The sequence below is a fragment of the Lissotriton helveticus genome, chromosome 5_1 (genome assembly GCF_964261635.1).
Source record: "Lissotriton helveticus chromosome 5_1, aLisHel1.1, whole genome shotgun sequence".
NCBI classification, from domain to species: Eukaryota; Metazoa; Chordata; class Amphibia; order Caudata; family Salamandridae; genus Lissotriton; species Lissotriton helveticus.
The window spans coordinates 1,693,032,150-1,693,055,488 of record NC_136065.1 but is presented as its reverse complement, the minus strand read 5'-3'; the positions used below and the strand labels follow the sequence as shown (position 1 = coordinate 1,693,055,488).

Below are 23,339 nucleotides of genomic sequence, written 5' to 3'. Positions count from 1 at the left end.
GCCTCATCACCTTCATGAAGCACCAAGAAACCGTCGTCAAACCGAAAAGGAGGGTTTTGAACCTTAACATAATCCCTTTCCATTGAAATTTCAGATCATTTCTTTGTTCGTAACATAATGGTACTGTTAGATATGCATCCTTCAGGTGTAACCGTGTTAGCCAATCCCCTTTCCTCAAGAGATTCCTCAACATATGAATCCCATCCATTTTGAAGTGATCGTACTGCACCCAATCATTACATTTTTTCAAATGTATCACTGGTCTCATGCCCGTATCCTTTTTCTCCACAAGGAAAAGATTGCTCACAAAACCTGCTGAACAATCGTTTTCTTTTTCTATGGCATCCTTCCCTTCCAGTTCCTGATCTACCATCTTCTCTTCCTTTATTGAAAATACAAGGCTCTTGGTCGCCTTATTTGGATTGGAGTTTTTTCCAAAATCTATCTAATACCCACTCACGGTTTGCAAAACCCAAGGATCTGAAGGTATTTCCTTCCATCTGTCAAATAAATGTGTGAGTCTACCACCCAATATTTCCACAATACACAAAGGGTCTTTTCCTAAACATACCTTGTTGTCTCGTTCTTCTCTCTCCTCTAAATCCTCCTCTTCCTATTTGCCTCTTGGGGTAGAAGCTGGGTGTACTGGATCTAAAGCTCTGATACCCACTGGATCCGATTCCACGTGAAAAGGAGTTTCTCGTGATTCCAAAACCATGGCCGGGGAATCGACTCAACATTCTCCCGGCACCTCCAAAAACCTCGTGAATATCCTTTTGAACCTTCTGAATAGAGTTAAAAGCTCCAGCAAAACGAGCCATCTCTTTAACAAACTCTTCTCCAAAAGAAATGCCATTTGCCTTACCTGACTCCTTGCCTGCTAGCTCAGCTACCTTGGGGTCTATTTTCATTAATAGACTTTTTCTTCGTATTGCACATAATGCTGTGTTTGCGTTCCCCAACAAACTCACAGCTCTTTGGACCTATTGCCTCAATACCAGCACATCCACTGCAGACTCCTGCAGGTATGCCTCCTCACATAATTCAAATATCTTTGTTAAAGGTCCAAAAACATCAAGCAGGCGATCCTGTCAGCCTTTCAGTCCTTTATCAAGTCCACGCCTGGGGTCCCTTACAGACATATTTAAAAATGAAATCATCTTTGCATCTAACTCAGGTGTATATGCCACTTTGTTGGCCAGAGACGGCCTTGGAAAATCCGAAAGGAGTGTAGTTCTAACCTCATTGGGCATTTCCTGCCTAATCAGTACTCAACGTAATCCGCTAAATGTTTTGCTGGCACCCACTGAGGAGAGAGAGGGTGTTGAATTGTTTGAGGGTCAAACACGTAATCCCCGAGCAAATCTTTAACCTGATCCAACTCACTTTTTTCACCTTTCTCTTTTTTAATCCTTTTCCTTCCTCTTCTGAATCATTAAAATCAGAAGAGCATGAAATTACAATATCTTCACTACTGGAAGTCTAATCACAGACAATCGATCTGTGTACTTTTGCGGCCTTTATAGCCTTACCATCCAACTCTACTATAGTTGTCCTTTTTTTCGCCTTTTCGGTTAAAGGCCCCTTTTTAATTATTTAACTTTTCACTACGCATGTGCTTGTGTTTTTGTGTCAATTTCTTACCACTTCCAGTAGCCATCCCATTGCCTTCAACTTCCTCCACAGACCAAAGTTCCTCATCTTCAATCCTATTAGCAAATCTTCCTTCTAGTTTTCCCATACAGTCATCCATCTTCCTCCCTAATTGTATAGCCAACACAGAATCAGCCTTACTCACACAGGCCTGTATTTTGTCCTCCATTGTGCTTTCTGTCTCCATTTTCTAAAATATCTGAATAATCCTGAAAATGTTCCTGTAACTAAAATTGCAACAAAATACCTAATCCCAATCAAAAGGAGTGAACTACAACTACCACTGTCCACATTTTTCACCTTCTGTCGAACTGACAGAAAAGAAAAAAATAAATTGTGTTGAAAAACATGTCCAACATATATGGCGGGTATTTAATCATTTAATTTCCAGGTTTTTCCCAAATCCAAAATGGCCGCCGCGTCATCCTATGCTCCTTCAGCGGCTCAAACCAATTAGTCCAACTCGCTTGCACACCTTAGCGACGTCAGTGAAGGTAAGCTTCTCAATCTTTATATTTTACGTATCTTTGGCTCACTAAGATGCTTTTTATTTAACCGAAGCAGCACAGACTGAATGCGAGGCAGTCGCTTGCGCCAGCCCAGAACGGACACTCGAGGCAAGTTTTCTTTTGAAAAGTGTTTAATGCTTGACAACCCACCCAATGCGAGGTACTCGCTTGCGCCCGCAGTGAAATCGGACGGTAAAGACTCAAGGGATTTTACTATAAATCCCATTTAAAAGACACCAATTCATGACTTCTACTCGAAACCCTCTCCGCCAAAACCACTCAAAAGGATGCATTGAGTGCTCAAGAAGAACAAGTTTTGAGGTGTAGTAGGATTGTTCCACCTAAAATGTTGAGAGGAAGGTTAGTGAAGATTGTGCATGAAGGACACCTTGGTAGAAACCTGAGTAAACATAGATTAAGGCAGTTCTTTTGGTGGTCAAGAATGGACAAGGATGTGGAGGCAGTTGTGAGTGAGTGTCATGCTTGTAACAGTGATAAGGGAAGAGTAGTCAGACAACCACCTTTGAGATGTGTGGCATTTCCTACTCGACCATGGGAAACGTTGGCATTGGACTTTTTGGGTCCTGTGAAGAGTTTGGGCCAAAGGAGTAGATTCTTGGTAGGTCTTGTGGATTATCACAGCATGTGGTTTATAGTGTGGGCTATGGAACACATTATGACCAAGTAGGTGATTAGATTTTTGAAAGAAGTATTTTTAGAAGAAGGATACTGAAGGTCCTGGTTACAGACAATGGTGTACAACTAGTTTCTACTGCTATGGCAGAATTCCTTGCAAATATGGACATAAAGCATGAGAAAGTGGCGTTATTCAGGCCACAAGCTAATGGACTTGGGGAAAGGGTGAATCTGCATAATTATGGACCATATACAATTGTCTTTCGCAAGTGGTTTGGAGCGGAAGGAGGAGTTGAGTAAGATGATGTGAGCACATAGAATTACACCCCATTCTGTGACTGGTATGTCTCCATTTATTTATTGCTTAAGAATAGAGAACCTGCAACTAAAGAGTCTCCCATGTGGCTATGCAGGAAGGATCAATTGTGGGTGGATCGTGAGTCCATGAAGAAGAGGGTAATGAGCAGTCGAATGTGTGTAACAAAATGTTTTATGACAACAGGAAAGGGGTGAAGGATGTTGCTTTAAAGCAAGGTGACTGGGTAGTTTTGAGGAAGAGGTTTTATGTAAAGAAAGGGAAGAGTACATTTTCGCAACCATAAAAAGTGTTGAAGGTGATGAATTCTGTTGTGAGGTTGGAGAATATGAAAGAATGGAGCGTGGGTAACTTATGTAAAGTACAGACTCCTTGTGATAAAGAGTAATTTTAACAATTATTTTACAGGTTCGCTATTTTCTATCAGGAATTCTTTTGATATTATTGTGTTGCTTGAATTCTAGTACAGAGTCCCAATCTTGAATGTTGAGAAGCCGTGCGATAACAGGGCTTTGTGGGGTACCAGGAGCGGGTAACGTGTAAAAATATCCTCCCAGCGCCCCTAGCGCTTGGCGTGAGGTCTCTCAAGTCTGATGACGCCCTGTCTCCTCTGCCCCTTGAATTACACACAGCGCAGGACTTCCTGCGTATTGGCTCCAGCGCCTCCCCTGACCAGCACCTTGCCTGCAGAGATGGAAACATGTCTGACCACTGAAATGTACCTATTCCCCACTGGTGGCAAAACCCACCGTGAGTTCAATGTGGTCGTTCTTATCAGGTGCCGTAGAATACTGCAATGACCAGCGCTATCCATAGTAAAAGGACCTAGGTGCACACACAAGGTGTCGCGGTTAGTATTGGGGGATAGAGAGTATAGAGTCCTCATCATGATACACTGCAAAACTTTGCAACGTGTCAACCTACGCTGCTTGCTGAACAAGCGCCTGGTCACAGAAACCTGGACCCAGCTAGTGTAAATACAGTTACACGCACCTCAGTCCAGAATACCCTTGCCTGATCTTCAGAGACACCTAGAGCCCGCTGCCCCCCGCAGCGCATGGCGAGGGAAAACTGGCCCAAAACCCCCATACTGTGATTCGAACACTATCACCCCCACAGGCTCTAGCTCAAGGTGGCTACCCATGACCTGGCAAGGAGAAGACACTTGCACAAGTCGACCCCTTGTGCCTGGCCTTCGAAGGACCCTATGAAGCTTAAACAAGCAGCCTATACAACTGTATATGGATGCAGTGCAACCCCTGAAATAGAGCTTAGACTGTGAAAAATGGCTGGCCCTTACGGACCCTTCTCGTAAAAGGAGCTAAAGCAATCGCAACCAGGCTGCAAGAGTGCCCACATGTGTCCCACGATCATAAGCAAGTAGCGGCAATAATGAATCAGCCTGAACCACAGCAGAGCCAGAGCTGAGCAGTCTTAGTGGGACACATGGGTCTAGGTGAAAGCTTACCAGAGGGCTTACCCCAGGCCCCTCCACTTTGTGTCAACCCAAGAAGAATAAAATGCCTATAAACAAAGATGTCTGCCCATGCCCGTACCCTTCAAGAAGGTAGATCAAAACAGTTGCCTACAAGGCCATAAAAGCTCCAAGCCTGTGAAGACCGACAAAGCTACCACCCTGGCAACCCGTCCCTTCAACACCAGGCTTACTTCATAGGCATGGCACTATGTGTCCCCAACCTGCGAGAAAGGTTGGTTGGGACCTACTTAGGCAATCACTCCACTAGTACACGTGCCGAGTGACTTTTGGTACTGTCTCTATGCCAGGTGTCCCTGTAGGACACTCGATGGACCTAAGGCGGCTAAAGACAGCTGACAGATCGAGCTGGGCGACTAGGGACCCTACTAATCCCTCACTGTGTACTTCCAGGTGTGGAATACTACCTACGATCTCTCAACAACTAAAATAATCTGACTCAGGCCGAACTATTACTAGTGCCTCTAGCCAAAGGCCCTCCACTGCATGTGAACCCCAGCAATTCGTCTAAGACTGAGGACAATGGTTGCCAACCTAGGACCCTGGCCCTAACTGGCCAACAAACGCACCAACCTGTGTCTGAGAGGTGGAGCCAGGTAGAGGCTTTGTTGTGTCAGCCCGACCAGTTGCGGAGCCAAACTCGAAAAGGTCTCAGTGGGGTCAGGCTGAAGGAGGTATGTGCGGCATAAGCCGGCCCAACTTCTGTGCACGCATCACCTTAGTGCCGATGGGCCTGCGGATAAGACACTGGTGAAGCTGTGCTCCACTTAAGGGAGTGTCTCAGCGTGGGCCATAACAAAGGAGGTATACGTGCAGCTTATGCAGGCCCAACTAATCAGCGGGGCAAACCAGTGTGCACAGACACTGTGCTGAAAATGCCTGGTACTTCCCAGATATACCGATACCTCACTAAGATTGTTACAAAGTGAGCACTACTATAAACCCAGCCCTCTTCTGGCACAGTCAATGCTGATCAGTTGCATCAAATAAGAAGCTACCATATCGCTTTCTTGCGTAGCCCACCTAGAGCTAGCCGCCCCCAGCCAGGCTGCCCACTTCCGCCTGTCATGTGAGACCATATCCTATCGGAGCACTAAGAATGACATACGAAGGCTATGACTGACACTTTGTGTTAGAAAGAAACAATGAAGAGGAGGGAAACCTGCTATCTCTGACAATACCCATTTGACCAGCAAGGAACTCTAAGCAGAGCTGGTTAAGGCTGCATAATGGGATATCCCCATCTAGGAGAGTGCATGCATGAGACCGACATATAACAAAATTGGGAGTCAGGTGCCTGATATGGAAAAGGACTGACGTAGCAGTTGCTGTACAAAAGAACACAATCCATTACTGCACATGGGATGTATGATCTGCCCAGACACACTCGTTGATTAAAAGACACGCATTACAAATGTCTCACAGAGGATGTAAGAGATGCCCACACTCTTACACTGCTTGCCAAGAGAACACCCCGTTATTGCCTATTGAAAAGCGAATTGCCCAGGCCCAATAGTTGTTCTGGATGCGCAAATCTCCCAAAATGCACAGGAGCTACCTGCCCTGCTCATGTACCAGTTGACTACCACTGAATAGTTTCTATGGGGCGTAGCCTGCGCGCCCCAATCACAGGGACAGGGGTGATGCCTGGGGCAGAAATAGGTGTCCCAGACCCTAGCACACTGCTCCCATAGTGTGCTATGACCTTATACCTGTAAATGGGTCAGGTGACACCCCCAAGTGGGGCGAGCGGGTCTCCAGCACGGTTCGCACATAACACATCCATAGAAGCCCTGCCCCCTCCCCATCCATAACCTCACATTTCCCTGTAATGAGGTCGGGGCCAACAATGCTCCCCCACGCTACCAAGGCTAACCCTCGTTGTCAGTTCGAGAACTAAATTGACCAATTACAATCTCGTAAGGAGTTGGGTGGGCAATCAGTGGACCTCCAGGCACAGTGGCAGTAGAGAAGTATTATGTCTTGACACTAAGTCAAATTGTCCAATTGCTGAGTCGAGATGACCGTTGAACTTGGTTTGAGTGGATAATCGCATCAACCACGTTCCCTAACCACACTATTCAGGAACACGTCCTAGTGCCCTTTCTAAATAATGAAAGGGGGCCCGAAATTAAAGGAAGGTCGATACTCCTTAACTATGGGAAGTCTTCCCAGTGACTTGTGAATCGAGAGCTGCCAATATTGCAGTCTAATCCTTCTACTTATAATTGGTACTCATTGTACCATGCACGCTACACTTGTATCCTGTACACCTGTTTGCTACCTCGATATCTAGATTGCATCCTGTCCTAGCACAGGTGCTACCAATGCTTACGTAACTGTAATTCTGTGTTTGGCTGGCTGCCATTGTAATGCAGCCCTATGCCTCTACTTATTCATGTACGCTTATGTAACTTGCGCCCTTGCCACATATTCCTCCTGTAATGCACCGTTACATAAATCATGTTAAAATGAAAGGTGTGCACTATATTGCTCCCGTGTAACAGTACTGTCCTTATTGTGAAGCGCCTGACACCTACGGGTAGAGTACACGCTAAATAGAGGCAAAATTAAAAGGGAATATGAGCTAGGAACTGCTGCGGGCTGCGAAGCGTGGTGAAGCCTCGAACCCAGTTCCCCCGCATAACTTATTAATCGTGCACAACTATGGCACTATTATCGGCTCACAGGTAGATGCAGGCCCAGGGGAAACACGTGGGCCCATGACAGTACACTATACTACGAAATAGACACCTTGCAAAATAGTCCACCCGGTCCCTTAATTAACTGTGACACCAAAGGAGCGGCCCCCTGAACCAGCCAAGTCAGTCCGACACGAGGGTGGCCAGAAGGTGCCAAACACGAGGTCACGGTAATCCTGAAAAACCGCGAACCTGGGAAACTAGCGATGTTGCGCATGTCATCGAGCATGCTACGGGCAGAGCCATCGGCATCGGAGAAATAAAAACGTCCCCAATAAACGCTATATCCGTTCGGGGCTTAAGAAGTGCAAAAAGACAGAATCTTTACCTCTAAACAATAAATATACTCCCTAAGCGCCACAGGGCGGGAGCCTATTAACAAGGAGAGGACGTTACGTTGCGACCTAAAAAACAACTAAAAGGAAGGCCGCCACTGCTTGTAAATAGCCTCCCCACTTGGGAATACGGTAACTACCAGGCCTGAGCAGCAAACCCTGGTCCGAGTGAAGATCACAGTATCCAGTGCGGGACCTATTGCATGGAACTGCTTGTAACTATTGCTGCTGGCATACCAGGTGTGGCAGCTTCCTGCACTTACCCCTGCTATTTACTTAATATTTGTACATAACGGAGTCAAACTAAAATGATACAGCCGCGGCTGAGGCTCGAACCCTGTTCTCCTGCTTCAGAGTCAGCAGAATAATATGTAGAGCCGCCTCCACTCACCAAGTAGAAATCACTTCCAGCCCAGAGAGGAGTGGTCTGTAGCAATGTTCTAAAATATATTGCGAGAGAACACGGCGTGCGCACCGCTACGCCACAAATAATGCCAAAAAGCGCATAATGGGACCGGGGAATCTAATAGAAAAGCTTTGCGCTTCTCCCTGGTGACGACCGGCAACGCGGCCCGCAGGCCGAGTGGTACATCCGAAGAGATGGTAAATAATTCCAGAGGGTGTCGAAAGGTTGCACAAATCCCTAGGACCAAAATCGTAGCCGACCTATATAAGTGCCCATGTAAGCCAGCAGCCTACCTGCGCGCAGTGTCGTAACGTGTCCTGCCAGTGATCGAACAATAACGTCGAGAGACAACGAGACGGCGGGAAACACGGTCACCGTACCCCATTCACTCCCTACATACTGAAGGGGCTGCATCGCCTGAAATCGCCACGGACTATCTACACGCACGCGCCTATCACAACAAATAGTGCTTAAAAATGGCCGTCCACAACCGCAAACCGGGAGTGGGGGGGGAGGGGGAAAACCATGGCGATGGCCGCACTGCGTGGGTGAAATGGCCCCTCCTTCCAGGCCCCACCCCCGCCAACCCACCGGGCCCCGACAAATTCAGCCCCCCCCACGCACAGCCACCGTGCGCGTGATACATGGCAAGACTGTACAAAATTACCATTTGCTTGGGGGGGTACCTGGCCTAGAACACGGACACAAGCCGAGCCCCCACGGGGAACGTCGAAGCGAACACAGTTATGCCCCCAGTAGGATATCCGGCCATGTGTCCACGCCGCCAAGGGGGTCATGGCCGGGAGCAGGAGGTAACGACCAGTGACCCTTCCTCCCCTCCCCCCCCCCCCCCCCGGAATACACCTAAACAAAACGCGGGCCGAGGGAAGGCACAAGATGGCCAGTGTTGTCAGTGACACCCACACGAGAGAAGGGGGACGGTGATCGTAACAGAAGGACGGAGCCACCCTGTGGCGAGATCTCCTCACTGCACGCAGTATGGACACAGCCGAGCAATCGGTATCTTGGCACCCTATAACGCCATGTATACACTCTCCTCCCCCTGAGAGGGGCAGGTACTCCCTATATAGCAGTCACAATGTTCACCACCAACAAGTTGGTTGAATCCCCAATTCGAGTGCGACAACGCTGATGTTCTGAAAGCCCGAGACACCCGTGTGCCGCTCACCGCTGAGTCCTCGCTAACGCTGCATCTCTGCCCGCAAGGCTGAGACAAACCCTGCCACCAGCACTAGCCGGGCACCGTAGGCTATACTACAGAACCTGGTAGGGACTGCTGAAATGCCCCATAGAATTAATACAACAACGCTGGTTTGCCCCGTGAAATATAGCAATTCTCAATGAAAATGCGAGTACCACACAAACAAGTACCGCATCACTGCTGATAAGTGCTACAGCTGAAAGCCCCATAAAAGACGTGCCTAAACCGTCCCAATAAAAGTGCATCAACCCTAAGAAGTGCTGGTGCTGCTGTGAAAAAGATAGGTGTCCAGATGAGATGGGCTGTTCCCATAAAAGTGCATCCCGCGAAACAGCATCCTACAGACCGCTAAAGTAAAGCCTCATGGGAGGGCCGAAGAAAAGTTACAAGTACGGTGTTAATAAAATTGCAACGGCTCCCCCCCGAAGGGCAGACACTGTCCAGACGGCAAGGCTCACGCGACCCTGAATGCCCGCGCTCCGGATGACTGGCAAGTCGAGCGCGGGCCCGCACAAGAGACCTTCCATGCCCCCACAATAAATAGTGTCCAAAATTGCCCAAAACAAATCGGACCCACACGGGCTGAAGTGCTAAGCTCCATGCTAACAACACCCTGCTAACAACCCCATGCCACAGGGAAGTTAAAATGCAGATTCCGTGCACCCGTGACCTCCCGTGGTGCAGGGCCCCGAATGTACCATAAAATAGGAAAGAACACAACACTCGCTCCAGCGTGGCGGAAAGCTGCTTCACGCCATCCAAGGCCTCTCCCTGGGATCCCGAACCAGCTCCCACGCACAAACGCGGGCCCACACACGCGGGCCCAGCACACATGCCCCGGAATACCCGCGACCGTGCACAGGAGCACGGCATAGGCCTCTGAACCCCCGCTGTCCCCTCACCCGTAACGGCGAAATCAACAAAACCTTCAGCAAACCGACTCACCGCAAGCGAAGCCAAGCCTTGGCCCGGCGGAAACAACAGCACTCCGACACCAGGCCTCTGGCCCGCCAAGATGCACGTGCGACCAGAGGGCAACAAAACGGCATCCGGGTGAGGGGACAACGGACAAAGAGGCCGCTCGGTGGGCGGAGGAGGAATATATACTCTCCCCCGCCCCCACCAGTCCGGAAGTGACGCGCGGGACCCTCCGGGGTCTCAGAGCGCTGGGCTGCCCCGTGTGCCATCTTGTGGCACTAGGGGGGCCGCCCTCATACTAGTGTCCCCTGCGGGGACGTGTCGGTCGGCCTGCATTTTTGTCTGCGGCTTCCTTTAGCATCTCATGTCACCTATGTTACACTGCAGACAGTCGGATGGCTGCGGATGCAGCATAGGTCCAATTTGAGGATAGAGGGGGATATCAGGCACCGGACCTTTACTGCCGCGCACCAATCTTGGTCGCCGGCGTGGCCACACCTCCTACCACCACTGTTATCTTGACAGTGACAGACAAAAAAAGTACAACATCTACCCTGAATAGGGTGGGTGGTATAATCTTCTTTTGCCGCCAGCCTCTACACCTTCAGGCCATCGGACAAAGTTTTCAGTTGATAGAACCAACAGCGACTCTGTCAAAAGAAAACTTAAGGTCTGCCCATATCTAAATGAGGCGAGCTGAAGAATGGTTTGGCGGACATGGTCCTCCGTCCGATTAGCAGCGGTGAACCCTGTCTGCTAAACTCTAATTCAGGCCCAAAATCACTAGTCATGGCACACTTGGCTTAGGTGATATTATTCATGAATGTCCACACAATAGTCAGAATTAAAAATTAGAAGGAATATTGAAAAAGGCTGCTAGGCATTGCATTAACTGGAGAAAGTACACATTATCCCTGTGTTAAAAGTGATGCATTGACTACACGTCACAGTTCACCATGTCCATTGCCTCATGCAGCCACATCATCTCTTACTAGCACATGTGGCGCAGGACTAATTTCCAGTCTGCCAAAACAACCAAGTCAGGCAGTAGATCTCTTAGCGTTTGGGTCGACATCTTTGTAATGTTTTTGATCCATCACTAATAGAGCCCTAAATAATATTCATCAAGTAAGACTTCAGTCACTTCAGAGTCACCCACACCTTTGCTGAGGTACTGACCTCTTCCCTACTAAAGGCAAGCAGAATCTTTCTCGGAACAATTGATATTCCTTGTCATATTCTCGTGAACTAATGAGCAGAAGATGGCATGATGGTGTCAAACCTTATTACAATAATACTTGATCCTTCAAAAATATAGGCGTGCACACACAGACATAGACCTCTTATTTAACAATACCAGTCTTCCCATAAGACCATCTTACACAATCATGACTTTACATAAACAGAACACCACCTAATTCTCACCACACAAAAGCATTTGACTTTAAATTTGAATCCACATCCCTTGACTTTGGTAGTTTACTTGCCATATTGTTTAGGGTGTATTGTTTTGGTGATTTGAGACTGCTCTTGAGAGCTCACACCTAAATCTGTTGGCATCTGTAAGAGTGAGATTAACAGTACTGGACCATATTATGGCGTGGCAGAGGAGGTTGTTTTGAGGCTAGTTCACAGGGATAGATAGAAAAGACATTTGGGGCAAGCAGGAATCTGATAGAATTGATGAAGCAGATGTTAAGTTGCCAATTAGTAGGATACAGACTACATTTGCAGCTTAAATGGAAGAGAAAGAACTATCCATTGCTGAGAGGAAAGGCAGACAAGAAAGCTTTACGTGTTGTCAGTAAATTCTGCACTGACAAAGACAATGCTGTTAAGAGGTTCCAGGTTGACCCTGAAAACAGACGATCCAGTCATCTCACTCGCAGTTTAAAGAATCTGGAATTTGCTAATGTTTCTTCTAACATTCTCTGTTTCTCTACAGACAATTGCGTCAACCATGGCCAAGCCCTTCTGGGAGTGCCCAGCTTCCTCGTGGGACAATTTGAACAATGTTGGTCTTAGGTAGGTACATGGTCCCCCAGTGCAGGATTGTCTGATGGAATGAGATGTATGACGCAGGTGGTGCAGGAAAGTAAAATGGATTTATTTGAGCTCAGAGACCGCTCAGCCCCATTGCACACAATAATCCAGTACTACTCCTGGCATGTTGGTGAAAAAAAGGAAAAACATTTGACAGGAATAATTTGAGAGTGAGTTCAGAATAGTAAATCTGTATTTACGTAGATGTAGTTACTATTTTGGTATTTTGTATTCTGGCAAATAGATTTTTGTACCACTATATTTAAAAACTAGACGTTCTGGTACCACCTGCCCTGGGAGTTCCTGTGGCGAATCATTTTTGAAGGATTGGGACACCCTTGTACAGTGCCAAAAACGAATGTAATGTTTGTAGCCAGACTTGTACTGTTCTTGCGGGTAAGTCTTCAGCGTATATTCATTTGTCTTTGTATGTCCATTTATGTACTGTAGCACGCTCATTTTGGTATTGAGGCAATCTAGGTTGGAATGTCAAAACTTTTTGTTTTAGCTACATATAGTTTAAAGCTTTCAGTTCGAAACTTTTAACTGTCTGTGTTTAGCTTTGAACTTGAACATATTTATGTGACACCTACCAGAAACTGACAGATGCCTCATCCGCATAGCCCTGACCATCCCTCCCAAAGTTAGCCATCAGGTGATGCCATGTATCTTTATGGATGAACTGGTGATGGGAAGACCCTCATGGTGGGTCATCTGCTGGCTAACATGATGTCAAAACGGCCACCTTCTTCTGATACGATGTTAACTCAGTTTTTTTTTCATGTCTGAGACCGCCATGCTCACCATAGTGTCTCTCAATGGGAAAATAGCAACAATATACCCTGAGGACTGCACGACAATGACCAGCCTAGTGGGGCCAATGCTTTTTATTTCCCAAAGCGAGGCCATCGTTTTAGTGGTCTGTTTATGGAAGATAAAAAAATAACAATTCTGACTGCTGTGTCTCCGTGACATTTTGATAATCTAGTACTCTATTATTGTCACCGAGGGAAGAGCCTTTCTTGGAAAAAAATAAAAACCCTGGTGACAGGGTTGAATTCTTTAAAAATGGCAGCCAGTCATGTCTGCGCTGGTATGTCAGGGTCTTAACAATCCTCTTACTCTGAAAATGTTTGAAAAAAAGAGAAGGGCGGGCCCATCATTTCTCATCATCGGCCAGAAGAGGTTGGGCTGCCCTTCCCCCCCCATTGGTTTTATTCTTTATGTCTGGGTAAAATTTTTATCTTTAAACTTCCTAAGTGTGTGTGTGTTTTTCACAGCGAACGGCTGGTGTTGGGTTATTTAACCCCAATCTGACTAGTTTTCTGATCTTATGTTGATAAAATCATTGGCAAATGGAAAGCCCCAGAGGTCCCCCAAGGCACTACAAAGTGAAAAAACATGCATCGAGTAAATGTATTTGGGGCGTGGCTAAGGTGCCAATGAGGACAGTTGCGTGAGCTGGGAGCTCCATGCCGACCCCGACACTTATCCGGGTTTGGGAGCCAGTAATGCTCCTCAAACTGCCCAAGTCCGAGCCGGGAGGTGCCGAGAACTGATGCGGGCGATCCTTGGCAGGACAATCGCGTCGCTGAGGGCTGGGGACCTAGTGGATGGTCGAGCCTGGCCCAAGCAGAGCCAAGATGGCGCTGGTGGAAACTGCGAAGAGTCGGTGACGACGCGGTGAGCTTGGCTGGGATGGCATAATTGAAGTGTGGGAGGTCCTTTGGAGAGCAGTGGGGGAGCAGCGGCGCCGATCCTAGAGCAGACTGAACAGAACAGCGGAGGAGGCGATCGCAGGGCGACAAGGATTGAGGAAGCCGCTCTGTCCCTGGAAACGCCTGGTGACGCCGTGGCTGTAGAGGAGGAGGCAGACTGCAGTGCGGTGCTCGGCGGAGCTTATTGCGGGGGGAGACCTGCTTGGAATTAGCTGGAGTCACCGCCGTATGGCGCCCAGGACTGGGAGGCTCACTAAAGGACTGACCAGAGGCTCTGGCCGCCATTTTGGGAGACGAGCTGAGCTGAGCGGGGGAGTGGCTGACTGTGGGGACCTCATTCATGCTGGCCCCTGGATCGGACGGCGGAGGTCAGGGCAGCGGAGTAGCTTGTGAGGGTGCTGCAGAGCGGGGAGGGGACCCTCCAACACCGGAGATTGGGCCCGCTGGAGGCACGGCGGGGGATCGTGTTTACCGCCATGGTGGTCCGTAGCAGGTTGCCACTGAAATCTGAGTGAAGTGCTCCCAAAGTGGTGAGGGGGCTCTGAGAGCAATGCCTGCAGAAGGGCACGGAAAGCATGGACGCAATGGAAGGCTGGTGACTGCTTAGTGTTACACCCATGCTCCTGGCCTGCGCAGAGTGAAATGGGGGGAGGAGGGGGCCCTGGGTGGGGAGTGCCGGCATCGGGGCAAAGCTCTTCCCGTCTCCAGTGTCCGGTGACGACGAGTTAGACAGTGGAACCAGCAGCATCTGCTGGACGGGATGGAGGAACAGCAAGGTTCGTAAGCAAACTATCGCACAAAAACTATCGAAAATCAGAGGGAGTTCCCCACAGGGGTTGGGGACCGAGCGGTGAGCGGCCCATCAAGAAGTCTGGGTAGTGTGCACCCCTCCGCGGCGAGTGCCACGCAGTGCCTAAGTCTGGCACGGAGCAGCGAGGAGGCCTTTGGAGGTTCGGCGGCGATCAGCGGCTTGGGGAGTAGAAACCTATGGAGAAACCACTGGGCAAACAGGGGGGGGTGCCCCCGGAACCAGAGGAAGAAGTGGCCGACCAACGGCAGCAAGACGTAGTAGAATTGCAGCCAGAGGGGATGATGCAACAGCAGGTAGATCTTATACTCAAAGCCATCACAGATACCAGGGACACCCTTCAGCAGTATGTTGCGCAGGTGACACTCGGGCTGGGCCTCCTTCATGCAGATCATGCAAAGTTGGCAGATCGTGTGAAACAAACAGAAACCACGTTAGAGGTCCTGGAGCCCGCTCAAAAGGCATACGAAGTACAGATGAGAGATGTTAATCGTCGTCAGCAAGCCCTGGAGCGGCCGGCCGAAGATGCTGAAGGGTGGAACAGGAGGAATAATGTGCGGGTGGTAGGACTACCAGAAGGCGTGGAAGAGGCCAGCATGGTGGACTATCTGGAGACCTGGCTAAGGACTGAAGTTGCTCCTGAGGGCTTGTCCCCATTCTACACTTTGGAGAGAGCGCATAGGGTCCCTGCCCGACCACTGGTGCCTGGGAGGCCACCCAGGCCGATGATGGCGTGTTTACTCCATTACAAAGACAGAGTCCTGCTTTTGAATAAGGCTCGCACCCTGGGCCCCTTCAAGGTAGATAATAACAATGTGACATTGTTCCCGGATTACATGTTTGAGGTGCAGCGCCTCCGAGCCTCTTTCTTGGAAGTTAAGAAGTCACTCCCCACTGAAGGTATCCAGTTTTCATTGATGTTTCCAGCACGCTTTAAGGTGGCCATGGACGGTAAAACTTTCTTTCACGATAGTCCTGAGGAGGCATGGGACTGGCTGGAATCCTACAGAGCGGGTTTGGGGGGGCGGGTAGTGGCCGGGAGTTACTTGGGAAGGTGCCGCGCCCGCCCCGACAGGGGCGCACCAGAAGGCGTCGTCCCAGCATTCAGAAACCTACGATGTTCCAGACTGAGAGGGAGAGATCAGCGGTATTGCAGGCAGTGACAGCAATATCCCAAGAACGAGGTTCGGAATCCATAGGAGCAACAGAATCTGAGAAGGGATCGTCAGGGACGGCTACCAAAGAATCCGACACGGCGAGTGCTAGAATACCACATGTTACATCTGGGACTGCCGACAAGATCGCTGATGCGTAAAACAGTAAGACTTTACCAAGGAACTTGAGGGTGGTCTTGTTTATAGCCAGCCCCCCTCTTCACTGTGGGTGCAGCCGGGATATGGGTTAACGGAGTTAGCAGAGGGTAGGGGGGCATCTAGGTATGTGGCTCCCTCAAACTGGGGTGCTACAGCAGAAGCTGAGGCTTTATCTTGAGTGGGGTATGGCGCAAGACACTGGAAGTACTGTGGGCCAGTTCATCTCGTCTCTTGGACACCCCCCCTAATATTGTTATTTGAGTGGTTCTCTGGTAGCTACCAGGGAGGCAATTGAGTTGATAGTTTGGATGGGTACTAGATTGTTAGAGCCTGTTCCGGGGCGGGGTTGTTGGGGTATTTTTTGGGTTTTGTTTGGGGAAGTAGGGGACACTGGTGTGTCCACAGGAAGTGTACAGATACGCCTACGATTTGACGATCAAAAAGGGGGCATTACTTCACTTAAAATGCATAATATGGAATGTACGAGGGATGCATACAATGTTGAGGCGCTACAGGGTACATGCTTATTTGGTGCGTAGGGGAGTACACATATCTCTACTTCAGGAAACCCATATTAATCAGACGTAGGGCAGAGCGCTGCAGCGCAGATGGAGAGGGCAACTGTATTATACAACGTACTCCGCTTTCGCTCGTGGAGCACTGATATGGATTAGGGCTGGGGTCCCCTTCCAGATGACGCAGCAGTTGGTCGACCCAGAAGGGTTATTTTTGGTGGGGGGACTCCCGAATGGTTTAGATGTAATGTTCTGTAGCATATATGCCCCTAATATGGATCAGGTGGCCTTTTCCACTCACCTGTCTGGCAAGCTGGCACCGTATCTGACTGGGCCGGTGATACTAGGAGGGGATTTTAATTCAATAACTGATACTAATATGGATAGGTCTCATTCACCACTACCCGAAGCCCCCATGCATAGAATCTCCAAAATTAGGAGGGATTGGAAGGATAGGTGGGGGCTTGTAGACACATGAAGGACATAACGCTTAGAGGAACGTGACTATTTTTTCTTCTCTGCATTATATGAGGTGCTTGTCCGCTTGGACGCCATATTATGCACGCTGGACATACATGCAAAAGTAGAGCACAGTGAATATCTGGCAAGAACAATATCAGATCATAATCCGTTACTGTTGACGATACACTGGGTCCAGGAGAGGGCTGTGATACCGACATGGCACCTGCGACCGGAAGCGCCGGAAGACCCAGTCTTTCGCACAGATATTAAAACGGGTACCGCGCAATACTTCACTGAGAACGAAGGCACGGTGTAGCGCTAGAGTGGGACGCTTTTAAAGTGGTAATACGACGACTGTGCATTACTAAAATGATGAGAACACGAAAGACGCTAATGAGAGACGTAGAATCAGCGGAGCACCGTTTACGAACGGCGGAGAGGGCTCGTCCTGAGAACCCGGGGGCACAGGAGGAAGTATCTGAGGCTAGAGAGGGGGTGACAGCCCAAGTAGAGCAGTTGCCTTGTTTCAACCACAGAGCCTATTTGGCACGGGCGCATGCAGAGCGGGATAAAGCGTGCACACTGCTGGCCTGGCTGGCCAACCTAGCTACTAGGGGCACGCCTGGTTTAGCGTTGACTTCTTCGATAGGAACCCCGGTGTGTACCCAACGAGGGATCAACAAGTTGTTTTTAGAATATTATACCAAATTATATAGGAGTAAGCTGCGAGTTACTGGAGACGACATGGAGGAAGTTTTGGCGGATATAGCGTTGCCGCGGGTAGAAAAGGAGCAGGCAGAGTGATTAGGTCAGGAGATCACATTGGGAGAAATAAGGTGTGCAATTAAACACATGGCGCGTAACAAAACACCGGGTACGGATGGACTACCTATTGAGTTTTACTCAAGTTATATTGACTTGCTGGCCCCTAAGCTGCCGGCGATTTATAGGTAAGCACGGAAGGTGGGGTGGTTACAAGCCTCCACTCGAGAAGCTATCATTGTCCCTTTGCTGAAACCCGGGAAAGATCCCTCGGATAGTTCGGCTTACCGCCCATTATTTATGTTAACATCCGACTATAAAATACTGAGTAGGATTCTTGCGACCCGGCTCCTCCCATATATGTTGCAGTTGGTCCACCGTGATCAGGCGGGATTTATCCCGTCTCGGAATATGGCCACTAATATACGACGCCTACTCCGCATACTGGATGAAGACCGCAGAGAGAACCCCACCTCTGCAGTACTCTCAGTAGACATTGAGAAAGCATTTGACAGTTTGGAGTGGCCTTATCTGTTTCAAGTAATGCGCGTGTTTGGCCTTGGGGAAGCTTTTGTGGGATGGACCGAGATTTTTTACAGAGCAGCGACGGCCCGGGTGCGGACTGGAGAACCTGGCCTTACGGGCCAAGCGGCGCAGGGCACGCCTAAGATCCCCGAGTTCACCTGCCTTGACCGACAGAGACACTGGACACTCCGTTAGGCGTAGAAAAGTAGTTTTATTAGCTGCAGCTAAGCACAGTTGTCTAAGAAGTACCAACAGGTAGGTTCTCAAGAGACTGCTACTTCAATCTGTGGCGCACAGTCTATTATACAACACAAGTTTACAATGACAACTCCCAAAATACACAAAAGTAACGAATAGAAATAGTTCGAAAACAAGTATCAGATGTCTGAAACACACCCTCCTTTCAGACCCCGTGTGCTCCCCTCCCATCAGGTTAATCAACACAGGTGACCATAATCCAGCTTGCAGGTGGTAAAACATGTGTAGAATGCTTCAAAAGGAGAGCTATGTAACAAGAGAACACACGGAGAGAATGGTGAAGGCCAGTTAAATAAGATAAGGAAGAGAAGAATGGTGGGACCCAAACAGTGGAGTAGAGACATGGATTAATCAGTCTAGACATGGCTTTACGAACTCGGCCGGACCCTGACATCAGTATTGCACACAAGGACAAAGGTTGCTTGTCGACAAGAAAAACACCGCGCAGCTGAAAGTGGCAGAAAAGACCATTTTCCTTACGTTAGCCGTGCTGCCTGAGTGAGGCAACATAAAATGGCGACTAAACGTAAAATGGAGACTGTAGCAAAGCGAGGCTAAAACTACGTAACCTCAGACCCTCCTTTTGCCATACTCAGGCAAAGCAAAAAGGAACCCATGTCAATCTGAGTCTATGTCAATGGTCATGAGGTCACTAAGATGCTGTTGCACCATCATCTTAATGTGTTCAGTCTGTTGTGTTACTGGTTTAGAAACACAGATCGTGGCACAAAGTCCACAAACAGCTGGACCACACTGCAGACAGAGACAGCAAGAAAAGACGAGTGCTAGAATCATTCCAAGGAAAGTTAGTACTTTCCATCCCCAAGTGGACAGTAGTCCCCAAAACCATCCCATCACAGACCAATCTCCAGTAGTCGATGTATGGATTCAGAGATGACATGTAGCTTAGAGATGGCTTGGTATACCGTAGGGGCGTTATCAGGAATGTAAATACAGCAACTAGACCCAATCAATTTACAAACTCCTCCTTTGTCTGCAAGGACTATGTCTAACACCATCCTGTTCTGCAAAGTCATAAGTTGGTCCGCCTGAAGCTCAGCAGTTAAATTCTTTAATGCTCCAGAAGTGACATTAATTGTGGCATCAACCACACGGACCAACTGTCTGATATTTTTACTATTGGCCATCGGACCCCAAAAGGGAAGGAATCCTTTCAGAAAATCCCCTCCTTCTTGCCCTGCTGTGTCTTCTGAATCTACTACTCCTCTAGTAACTCTCTTCTTGTGATAATCAGCAGGAGCAGTATATGTAGGAGGGAGGAGAAAGGCTATATAACATGTTCCCGAAAAGTGTGTGGGAAGCCATGTATAAGCTTTATCGTAACAGATAAAATATGTACCTTGTGATGCCACTAATGGTGCGGGAGTAGAAGGAGTATAGACATAAGTGTGGGAACAGTTGCTCCTCTCTTGCTTTGTTTTCGTATTCTGGCCATTTATTTGTAAGCATAAATGACCTTTCTGAGGTAGTACCCAAATAGGTGCAGAATTCCGCTGTTTAAGCTTGTCAGTGAGACTAAGAGTATAACGAGTTATATTCCACCCATCATACGCTCTCTTTTCATCTTTGGGAATCTTGATGATGTCAGCAATCTTTGCCATAGTTACAATGCCCTTAATCAACGAACTGTGACTGAAATCCACTCCACCATTATAGGATCCACCAGAAGGATATCTGAGTAGATTCTGGTATGTATTGGAAAACATGGCCAGATAAGCCCAAGCAGAACCTTCGTATGAAAAAGGGAGAACTAGATACGGCATTCCTCTTTGTGTATTATGTGGTATGAGGCCACATACCCAACAATCAGTAATATTTACGATCAATTGATGCTGGTTTAACAGTTGAATGAACGAATTGTTAAGATATTCCATTCTTCTCATTTGCTCGTGATCTGGGAGTGAGTAAAATTTATGGGGTGAAACAGTAGTAGATGGAGTTAAAGGGGCAGAAATAGGAACAGGTACTAACTGTAGAACATGAATAAGCCATCCAATGCATGCTAATAAACTACTCAGACCTACTAAAACACATAAGGCTACGCCACATCGACCAAATAATAACTTCTTATAATGAGCTCTCTTCAATATTTTCGCATCACTTCCTTTCCCTGTACTATCCATTACTCTAAAAGCGTTGCTCACGATAATCTTCCTAGATCACTTGGCTGTGATTGTTAGCCGTCCTATGACACTGCAAGTCCTGTTGACCTAGTCACTATTCAGGTCACAGCTCAAGACTCCTACCGCGACCCTGCAACTTGATGGATAAGGGAAGGAAAAACTTTTCTTTATTAACAAATTTTAAAGAAAAGGAAAATTTAGAATTAATTGTCTTCAGAGGATCTTTTCCTCAGGTTATATCGTCTCTTTCCGGATGTTGTTTGGTCCTGGAACAAATGTTCGGGATCTGTCGTGTCAAGTCTCAGATGAGATGGTACGGCTTCCTGCAGAACATCATCATCCTCTTTCTCTGAACTAGTCCAATCCAGGTGTGCACTGCTAAACGGAACAAACTTGGGTACCTTCTCGCACTCACTATCGCCAACGCCTTCTCGGACCCACTGGTCATAAGGCAAAGGCAATGGTACCCTTTTGCAGTGCACACCATGAATCCAATGTCTTTTTCCCAGGACCTTGACAGCCGTACGAGTGGTAAGCAGGACTTGTCTTGGAGGCCCCCAGCGAGGTTCCAAATTCTTTTTCCTCTGGAAGTTCTTCAGACACACCCAGTCTCCAGGCTGGATGGTGTGTCCGGGATCTGAAGAGGCCTCTGGTAAAGCGTTTTGAACCTGTTGACGAATAACATGCAATTTAGTGGTGAGATCATGCAAATAGTCAATCAACAATGGATAGGGGATATCTGAGTACTCCTTGGGTCTGGGGACTCCCCAGATGTTAGCTGGACGTCCAAACACAATCTCGTATGGGCTAAGCCCCAAACGAGAATGAACAGTCATTCTAGTAGAAAGGAGTGCTAAAGGTAATGCATCAGGCCAAGAAAGGCCCGTGCTGGCCTGAATCTTTGCTAGCTTAAGTTTGAGAGTACCATTGTAACCCTCTACCAGACCCGCTGACTGAGGATGGTTTGCTGCATGGAATTTTTGTTTGATGCCTAAACCTATACACACCTTTTGCATAATTTGACCTACAAATTCACTTCCATTGTCACTCCAGACAATGCGCGGCAAACCAAACCTCGGGAAGAATTCTTTCAAGAGTATTTTAGCAGTGGACAAAGCAGTATTGTCCTTTAGGGGGTAGGCCTCTATCCATCTGGAAAAGGCACAAACCACCACCAGGACGTACTTGAGATTATTGGAACGCTCCATATGGATGTAACCCATCTGAAGTACTTCAAATGGGTATGTAGGGGGTGCAAAGTGACCTGTTGGAGTTGGAGTTCCTTTTCCTGGATTGTGCATCAAACTAACAATGCAGTGTTTCACCACATTTTCTGCACATTTTGGAATACCCTCATTCTGCCATACTGGAGCTAAAAGTTTGCATATACCACGGGCATTAATATGAGCTGGTCCATGAGCCATAGTAACTACCGGCAGTACATACGCATTAGGTAGCAACCATCGCTGATGCTCTGACAATTCCGTCCAACAACCCGTATCATCCAACATTCCCGTACTTTCTTTCAACGTACTCAATTCTTTCTCAGTAGCCTCCTTCTGAATTGCTTTCACACTTTCCACTGTGTTTTCACACATACCAGCTTCTGCAACCCATCTAGCAGGCCCTGCAACATACATGCGACTTTCAACATTCCTCGCTGTTTCCTTCGCCACCTCGTCTGCAAATGCATTCCCTCTACCCACGTCATCAGTAATCTTCTTGTGCACACTGCACTTTACAATCGCTATCTGAATAGGCAAGGCGAGTGAATCAAGAAGATCCGTTACCAATTGACCATGCTGTATTTTAGTGCCGTGGGAGGTAAAGAATCCTCTTTCCCTCCACAAACGACCAAACCTATGGGCAACGCCGAACGCATATTGACTGTCAGTATAGACAGTCACTCTTTTCCCTTTCGCCAACACACATGCTCTTGTCACGCAATCAGTTCTGCAGCTTGCGCTGAGTTATGCAAAATACGTGCAGTTTCTACCACTGTGTACAACGTCGTGACTGCATAAGCAGCCGTTGTTTCGCCATTAGGGAGCTTGAAACATGACCCATCCACCCATAGGGTACCATCTGGATCCACAAGCGGTGTATCCTTAAGGTCTATCCGACCCTTTGTTTCTTCTTCAGTGCGAAGAAAACAATCATGCTGATCTTGTACATTACTAACATCCAAAACAGGCAACAACGTGGCTGGGTTCAAGACACTACACCTTCTTATATGTATATGACTAGCTAGAAGCGTCAACTCATATCCAGACAAACGAGCACTCGTTAAATGTTGAGTTTTTGTCCTATTAAGAAGAGTATCCACTGCATGTGGAACCATCACATTAAGAGTATGATCTAACACTAGTCCAGCAGACTGACGAATAGAAATGGCCGCTGCTGCTGTTGCTCTAAGGCAACTAGGTAATGCCTTCGCTACTGGATCTAATGTTGCAGAAAAATAGGCACACGGCCTTTGTTTGTCACCAAATCGTTGCGTTAAGACTGATAATGCGCAACCTTCCCTTTCATGCACATATAGTGTGAAAGGTTTACTGTAATCTGGAGTACCTAGCACAGGAGCAGAACACAAAGCAGT

At 47.9% G+C, this 23,339-nt stretch overlaps 1 protein-coding gene across 1 annotated transcript in view; it reads left to right on the top strand.

Annotated features, from left to right (window-relative positions):
• The window catches only part of LOC144755742 (dehydrogenase/reductase SDR family member 1-like), a 345,316-nt gene that overhangs the window by 159,150 nt on the left and 162,827 nt on the right, over positions 1 to 23,339 (top strand). Inside the window, exon 4 of the mRNA XM_078644947.1 lies at positions 12,138 to 12,217. Within this exon, the coding sequence (XP_078501073.1) occupies positions 12,138 to 12,217 (80 nt within the window). The remainder of the gene's footprint in view (positions 1 to 12,137; positions 12,218 to 23,339) is intronic.